We start from the raw sequence: 8,755 nt of genomic DNA, 5'->3' as shown, positions 1-8,755 counted from the left end.
TTGCCCCACGAAGGCACATCACGCTAGCTCGGACTAATGCAAAGCTTAGCTTGCAGCGAAGCCATGCCATCGTCACGGAGTACGGCTCCTTCACCTTGTCAGATAGCATGCTGGCAAGACGCTTGAACAGGGCCGATGCACACTTGCTAGTGCCACCAGTGGCTGACAGCACTACTGGCACGAACGTGGCGCGGTCAACCTCAAGCAGACGCTGCTCATATCTCCGGCGTTTCTCCTTTTCATGACGTGCATACACTGAGGAAACTGAGGCAGCGCGATTTGAGGCAGCGTAGGGGTTGAAAACCCTTATATCAAGAAAGGTGCGCTCAAATCGGCCACCCCAGATTCCGTTGGCGGCAACATCAAGACGAGCCTGATCAGCGGTCGTTGTGGACAGAAGCCGGAATTTCTCTCCGGTGACTGGCTGCAGCATCGGCTCTGTGCACACACCATGCGTCAGGTCACGCATATGCGTGACCTGACGCAGAACATCACTCATCAGCCGTGAGGTCTCGAATTTCATTGTGTCGAATACTGGGGAATCCCCCAGTACTGCAGGACAAGGCATGGTGACGTCAAAGCTACCATGGCCACAGACGCATCCTGATGGCAGGCGTGCTGGTGTCCACCCGTACCGGAGACAGAGGGCATCGCGAAACTCCGCCTTGGACAAACGAAATCCATGGATGGCTAGAGGGTGGCAAGTCAGCCAGCTGGAGGCCCCCTTCTCCGAAGCTAGGGTCAATTGCAGCTCAAGCTCTGCTCCAGCACCATCCTTGAAAGACTTCACGGCTGCCAGGAGGTTGGTTCGCAAAGTCGTACGTACCTCTGCCTTCATGCGGAGAACTTGCGCCGCGGTGCCATCTAGGGAGGAATCTTGGGCGATTAGTTTCTCCCACAGGGATGTCGTGATCTTGCGTGAATTGCGGTAGTTGCCGCCCATAGATGTCGGGTCGGTGATGCCAAGACCACCATGGCGACATGGGAAGGCCAGCAGTGCATGCTCCTGAGAAGACGGTGGCGCGTGGCCGGTCAGAGCTGGGATCAGGATGTCCCGAATCACGTCTTCAAGACGACCAAACAGTGCAGGGGCATCCTCCAGGGTTCTTGAGAGAAAGGACCACCGCGGCTGTAGTCCCTGAATGAAGGCACTGTAGGCTGCCTGAGGTTGAGTCGATGCAAATTCAGCCAGACGACGAATCTGCTGGACCCAGTCGGTGACCTTATTAGCAACGTACTCTTCCACAAAGGACGGCGTGCCAAGGGCTGCTCCTAGATGACGACAACCATCCTTCTCAATACGCACACCAGTACCAGCAAAAATCACAGTGGCTTCCTCGTACGCCTCGGGTTTCACGAGCAGGATCGACTTTGTTGCATTCAGGAAGTACCCATAATCCGACCCTTTTGCATTCAGGTCATCCCACCATCGCCGTAGCGGGCGCAGGCGGCCGCCAGCTGAAGAATCATCCGCGTACCATTCCTGTACCACGTCGGCAGAAGCAACATCAGCGATAAGCGGGGTGACACCCAAGGCATACATAGGCATGGCAATGGGGTCACGCGGTAGATGGTGTCGTATTACCCTCGACCGTGCCTGTCCCGTACCTGTCCCGTACCGTACCGTACAATCAAAGACGGCTGGCCACAATGCATATTCAAATAGGGCTTTCAAATACAAGATCATAACGTGAAGCAACTTGGAAGAATTAGTATGTATGCGAAGTGTATCGGGGGTCCGGGGATGCATGCAGGGCGATAGTGCGGGTTCGAATCCCAGGTTATGTCTAAAAACAAAAAGTAGAAATTTATAAGAATTTATAACATCCCTATGCTTTTTTTTGTCTAGGTCATCAAGGCAGAAAAGCATAGCGTAGGGCCCTGAGCTTCCAAGCTCTCTCGTTTAGGTCACGTTTGGTTGGTACGACCTAGAACAGGATTCACCAGAACAGCGCGTTTGGTTGGGACTGCACCTGTTCAGGGTCGGCCAGAACATGTTCTGCTTGCTCCGGCCTCGAGGCCGGAGCAGACCGAGCAGTTTCACTTTTTCACAGTGAAACCTGGCGGCAACATCAATTTTGGTCCCAAATGATCACGTGCATACGCTTTTGGGTTGGACTCGTCGTACCGTACACAGTGACCATGGTGACCCATACACATTTTTGAAGAATGCACAAAGTTTGGCATATTTTTCACAAAAATGTGCTCTGTTTCTGGAGTACCGTTTGGTTGGCATCATGCTGCTCCATGTGCACCAGCTGTTCGATCCTGTTCTAGATCGTACCAACCAAACGCACCCTAAAGCTGTATTCACAACTGGCGCGTGTACGCGTGAAACCACGCGTCTGTGCGTATTTTTGCTGGCCTTTGGGGCGCCATGCGTACGGAAACGCGCCGAAATGGAAATTCCAACATGTTGGAATTTTCAGCGCGTATCAGCGTACATGTACATGCCAGTCACTTTGACTGGCGGGGTAAAAAAATTAGTACTCGAAGGTGCCGCACGCGCTAAATACGATTTGGATTGCTGTTTCTTGTGAAAGCTTGAGCGCGCGTTTGGGCACGCATGAACCGCAAGCGTACCGCGTCCACGCGCCAGTTGGGAACACGGCTTAAGAATTGCTTCCTCTTTTTTTATTCAGTGGTTTGACGGAAAGACACAAATGGGAAAAGTCTGAAGAAATTATTGACTGTCACCACCAGGACTCGAACCAGGGACCCTCGCTTGTAGCCAGCAATGCTCTAACCACTGACTCACTGAGCTATGGTGTAGTCGTTATTCCAGCAGAGACCGTTCAAAGTTTTCTTCAGACTTCGTAACTCACACTTCCTGTGAATCCACACAGGCGGGTGGGACGCAGCCCTCACTGTAACCCACACACTTCACTTGCAAACTAGCACGCGGGAGCCCCGACTCCGCCCGAGTCATAAAATATTCACTGGTTTGAGGGAAAGACACAAACGGGATTTTTTATGCTATAATTAATTTTGTAAGTTAACAAAATATATACACGATCGATACAACAGTCAATCGAAAATGCTGATAATTACACAGCAAACAGCATGTCCAGCAACGGCATAACAATAGGGTAATGTAAAAAAACACACACCTCCGAAACGCAAGAGAACACCCTTGCACAGCATCTTCACACTGGCACACCACACAGGTCATCATCCAGCTTCAGTTAACACAATGCCTTGACGGCCCCTGAAAAATCCCACCGACCCCTCAATTCAATCTTGCATTCTGCCTCATGCCAATTCATCTGTAACCATACAACGGCCCACGACACGCACACCACCCCTAATGTTTTTTAAAGACCCAACAAAGAAAAACACTGCAGTTGTAACTGCCCTAGGCAAAAACAAAAGCGTCAACATATGTAAACACCCTTTAGTCCGGGGTGGGAGGGCGGGAACAAACTGAACGGAAGAAAGGCCACTGCGAAGTGATGGAAATGCGGTCTTGTAGGTACCACATTCTATGGAATGAAATCCACAATCGAAGCGATTTTGCAGTGTCTTAGCGCAAATTATTTCGAGTTATCCTCAAAGACACAAGCTTTCCAATTCTCTTCGGCCGTTGGAAAGCGTACCGTATTTGCATGCGCCTTTTCACTTTTGCAAAGACGGCAAAAGTTGCGCAAATCCAGAAGTGTACAGCTACAGAAGGATGGTCATTACTTTTTCTTCCTCCCAAAAGATGTTCATTTGGCACTTGAATGGTCAACATTACTCCCAGCTTCAGCTTGTTTACTAACTATAGTGGTTGCCTGATACTTCAAGTAGTTCACTCTGGACCTCGGTAGAGCTCACAGAAGTGTTGAAGAAGTCCGAAACTGTGGTGACAAGAAGTCGAAAGATCTCCCAGAAATTAGCAAAACTGCCCTTCGTAAATGGGAATTCCGCAGATGAAGAGCGGTCTGGTAACACGAAGGTTGACGAGAGGGGAGATCGTTGCAGGACCGGGCAGTTGAAGCAACATACCGGTATTCGAAAGCTCTTTGCCGCAGCTCATCCCTGGCTGGACGTTGTTGGTTACACCCGTCACCATGGTCACCCCGCATCTTGGAGTTAAACGGTTAAAACCTGAATTATTTGGATGGGAGTGGCACTGCGACTTACACTAAGTTGAGACTGACCCTGATCTCCCAACACTGCGTGAAGCTCCGTCTACTACTGTAGCACCTGTACTGCTGTGGATCTGGGAAGGCCAAAACACATCGTTCTGGTCAAACTGCTTTCCTCTGGTCGCAGGCTTTGTGGGTGAAACAAAGACTTTGTCCCATGACTTCTATAAGTGACACTGGCTACGGTTCACACCAGCGCATCCAGATTGCTGTCATTGCTTTTACTGTTTCTGTTTGTCATACATACCTGTTTGACTAGAAGATCTTGTGATCGTGTGGCAATTCTGATCCAGCTTGCCAATCATCTAGTATCGCCTGTTCACTTGTAAATGCTCAAATGGAGCACAGTCATGTCCAGTAAAACCCGGGTTAACTGGACCCTGCATCAAGCGCAATCCTGTCACATTTTCATGCACAAACGGCGGATAGACAGGTTGCCATGGACTTTGTGCACCAAGTCCAGTTTTTACCTGTCGTAAGCGAGCTCCGCACCCTGCATGCTGTATGTACTTTTACACATGCAGAAGCTTTTTGTAGGTCGCGGGACCCTAGTTGGCAGCATGAACATGATGAACTGCATGCAGCACAGGATCTAGGAGTACACGTAAAAGCGCGATACATCTGCAAATCTTGAACAGCACATTGCACATTATCATTGTGATGCGTCTACATAGTACACGTGTATTGCATAGAAGAGTGCACATGTCTGTGAATATACCTTGTTCATGTACATAAAGAAACTTATTGACTTGGTTGAGGCGTAGAACCAAAGATGATATCATGCTGATCAATGTTGACAAGCATATCGTGGGCTTCGCATGTCCCCTGCAGTATCTAGAGGAATCCTACCGTAATTAAATACGTACTTGAAGTATTATTTTACTTTAGAATCTAGTGGTCACGCCCGTACTAACTATCAGGCACGAACTAACTTTCGGACCTGACTTGTGTGTAGTGGAGAAGTCCATTTTCATGTAGATGTGCATGGTAAGCGCTGCATGTGCGGCTATTGTGCGCCCCGCACCTGTACTTATTTCGGGCAGTATGTTTATCGGGCTGAACATGACCCTGCACCAGCTCACTGTTCTTGTATGGAGCTGAACATGACCCTGCACCAGCTCACTGTTCTTGTATGGAGCTGAACATGACCCTGCACCAGCTCACTGTTCTTGTATGGAGCTGAACATGACCCTGCACCAGCTCACTGTTCTTGTATGGAGCTGGCTTCCGTAGACAGGCTACACAATGTGCAGTGTTTGTACAATGTACGTTCCGTATGATCTACACGATTTTCAAGGCAGGTGGGAAGAGTATGGTGTTATGAGACGGACATAGCATGCTGCAATGCCTGGCATATGTCGACTATAGGAAACAGTTCAGGCATGCAGGGTGGAATCCACCAATAAAAAGCAGAATAGAGCCACTGTACTCGGATGATACTGTTCCCTAGTGTGAATCCCTGCTTCTTCGTGCTCAGTGTTGATGTTCACCAGTATCACCCTCGTACTCACGTAGTCTTCTCTACGATAATTATACCATTACGGTCTGAGTTGAACAATATCCATAAGCAACAAGGCACGGCTTGCTTTCATTGGGTGCAACACTGGTTTTTGGCAGAGAACTGGGCCCTACTACAGTCAGACCTCGCTTATCCGATCCTTTTTTATCCGAATCCCTCACCATCCGGAAGAATATAGCTGGTTACAGATTAACAGCATACGTGGTGCATCCAACATAACCTGTGTTCGGTCATCCGGTTTTCTCGCCTATCCGAATATTTTTTTGTAGAAAACGGATGTGTGCGGTTAAGCGAGGTCTGACTGTAGTGTGCATATCTGTGCTTGTTGTTTTGCTGTATGTCATATCCAACTAATACTTATGATTGCTTTCTATCCCCCATCTCCCCGTGCTTATTCCTTTTTTTTGTGTTTTTAAACATGACGAAAAACAACGGGTTTAAAAAAGTAACGAGTTTAATTTGCTGTGGTCAAACAGAGTGAGGTCAAACAGTTGGTACCAGTCGCAATGGAATATGTGTGTTTGTGTGTGTGTGTGTGTGTGTGTGTGTGTGTGTGTGTGTGCGTGTGCGCGTGTGCATGTGCGTGTGTGTGTCTGTGTGTGTGTGTGTGGCTGTCTGTGTGTCTATGTGTCATAGATCCATCACTGGCGGAATCCAGGTCAGCAGTGCAGCCAGTCGTCATTGTCCTCCAGGAGTTTGAAAGCTTTCAAAGTCAGCTACTGGACGACTTTCTTTCTCTTTGCCAGTAAGAAACATGCAGACGTGTTCTCCTTCTCCTGGACCACTTCTTGACCCCGACCCCGACCCCGACCTGTCTCCTTCTCCTGGACCACTTCTTGGCCCCGACCCCGACCCCGACCCCGACCCCGACCCCGACCTGTCTGTGTAGTCATTTTAAAATACTCAACTCATTCCCCGATGCCGTCACTTGAACTCATTCCCGGATGCCGTCACTTGAACTCATTCCCCGATGCCGTCACTTGAACTCATTCCCCGATGCCGTCACTTGAACTCATTCCCCGATGCCGTCACTTGAAATTCCTCTCAGTGTCTCCTAAACACTGGGGAAAGGATGTTGGTGATTGCAACTTATGATTGTGCCATTGTTGTCCTCTCAAAATGTACTTATTGTTGCCGCTGCTGCTGCTGCTGCTGCTGCTGCTGTTATTTCAAGCTTCTATCTGGATCGCATACCCTTTAGGCTGGTGTTTGGCCTAAGTTCGAGTAGTAGCAGTGAGAATGTTTCGACACTTTTGCCTCCCGGTGTTAATCAACTGTTGGCCATCACTTCATTCCGCTCAGCTCCTGCAGCAACCTATCTTGCTACTATAGTCGAAAAGGTATGGCTTTGTGTTTCGCGTGCTTGCGCACATGTGTGTCTGTGCACGTACACACGGATGTGTGCCTGCTATGCTCATACCGCGTTTTCGGAAATTAGCGCCGGTCTTTTAGTACCGCCTATCTGAAATAAGCGCCACATCATTTCAGGGATTTTATGCGGATTTTTCCAATTGGGTGTATGTTAGCCCGTGCATGCAGTAGCAGTGTACACTCACCAGCATATACCACTGTGGGTTGTCTTCCACTTAGACCCGCTCAGCTGGACATTGGCAGCAGAATAGCCCTGCAGCTTGGTAGTCTAACTCGCATCCTTTCAGCAAAGAACATTCTACATTTTCGATTACATTGTTTGTGTATCCGAATGTCTGTTTGTGTGTGTGCTGCCGGTGTCTTATCAATCAACCCTCAAATTGGAGTCGCCCTGTAATAATGATTGCTCTTACCTCAATCTGTAGTTATTGGTATTGCTTGTGTTGTGCAGGTACTGTTTTCTGCTCAGCACTCTTTTCGCCTTGGTCACCAGTCATTGGCGCTGCTGATTAGCCACTTTCTACATGTGAACCATTCAGTGGCAGCCCTGAATCAGGGCATCAAGGTACTGTTGTTTGTATGCTTTTAAAATATAGGAGTGTGTATAATTAATTATTATTAATAGTCATTACAGTCCATTTCAAAAATATAGACGCATGGTATTTTCGAAATATTTCAAATTTGGCTGGAGCTTTTTGAGAATTTGTTTCGTAATATTGCTCAGGTCCTTCACGCAATTACTGTCATATAGATTTTTAAGCGATCGGATAGGACACGCCCCATTTCGGAATTTTTATGCACAAAGTGATCACAGATTTTTGTGGTATAGATGCTGGCCTAACGGTTTTTTGAAATCACGCGTCTATATTTTTGAAACGCACTGTAGTGACCTTAGGAAAACCCTTCACGCCTCACTGTGCTTCACTCCATATCATTAAGGATATATTTGTGCCGGCCTCTGTGGACCCTTGGCCTTGATATTAGATGGCCTGTAGGGTATGTTGTGGCTATTACACAGGGCAAGACTCTGTCTTTGTTGTTGTTGTTGTTGTTGCTGCTGCTGCTGCTGCTGCTGTTGCTGCTGCTGCTGCTGTTGTTGTTGTTGTTGTTGTTGTTGTTGTTGTTGTTGTTGTTGTTGTTGTTGTTGTTGTTGTTGTCATCGTCGCCTTTGTTGTTGCTGCTGCTGCCACCATTGGTCTAGGTGTTTCCTTATTGTCTTTGTGCTGTGTGTTGTTGTGTCAACATGCAGCTAGCAATGCTGGAACACTATCGGAGCATGCCGCTTAGTAACTTGTGTTCGCCTGGTGACTGTAGCCGGAGAGTGGATCTGGTCTGCCATGGGAAAAAGGAATGGGATTTACTGCGCTCTCTTCCCACCATGAAAAAGTGAGGGCATGATTTTGTGTGTGTGTGTGTGTGTGTGTGTGTGTGTGTTTGTGTGTATGTGTGTATGTGCACATGTGTGTGGTGGCATATTTGATTGTTATTGTAAATTGTCCTGGGCATGGAGAGGCAACCTAAAAAATAAGCAACTGACTTTGTTTATGCTCCTCTGGTGCCTGTTTTCCGTATTGGTACATCACATGGCTGCATTTCATCCAAAAGTACACTCGATTCACGGCCATGGTCCAGCATGAATTTTGCCAAGAGTGCATAATCCCCATGATGTGCAACTCCTGCATGCAGTACTCTCCTAACAGAATTTCAACTTGACATCAATTTTATGATGCAATAC

The 8,755-nt window shown here is 48.0% G+C and overlaps 1 protein-coding gene across 3 annotated transcripts in view; it reads left to right on the top strand.

Moving 5' to 3' along the window:
• Nucleotides 1–8,755, top strand: part of LOC135825507 (origin recognition complex subunit 3-like) — an 82,350-nt gene that overhangs the window by 57,747 nt on the left and 15,848 nt on the right. For all 3 annotated transcript variants that reach the window (XM_065338154.1, XM_065338153.1, XM_065338155.1), the window contains 4 exons: nt 6,286–6,394; nt 6,824–6,989; nt 7,472–7,585; nt 8,270–8,406. In XM_065338154.1, the coding sequence (XP_065194226.1) occupies nt 6,286–6,394; nt 6,824–6,989; nt 7,472–7,585; nt 8,270–8,406 (526 nt within the window). The remainder of the gene's footprint in view (nt 1–6,285; nt 6,395–6,823; nt 6,990–7,471; nt 7,586–8,269; nt 8,407–8,755) is intronic.

This window comes from Sycon ciliatum, chromosome 1 (assembly GCF_964019385.1).
Source record: "Sycon ciliatum chromosome 1, ocSycCili1.1, whole genome shotgun sequence".
Taxonomy (NCBI): Eukaryota; Metazoa; Porifera; class Calcarea; order Leucosolenida; family Sycettidae; genus Sycon; species Sycon ciliatum.
This window is presented reverse-complemented; position numbering and strand designations above follow the sequence as displayed.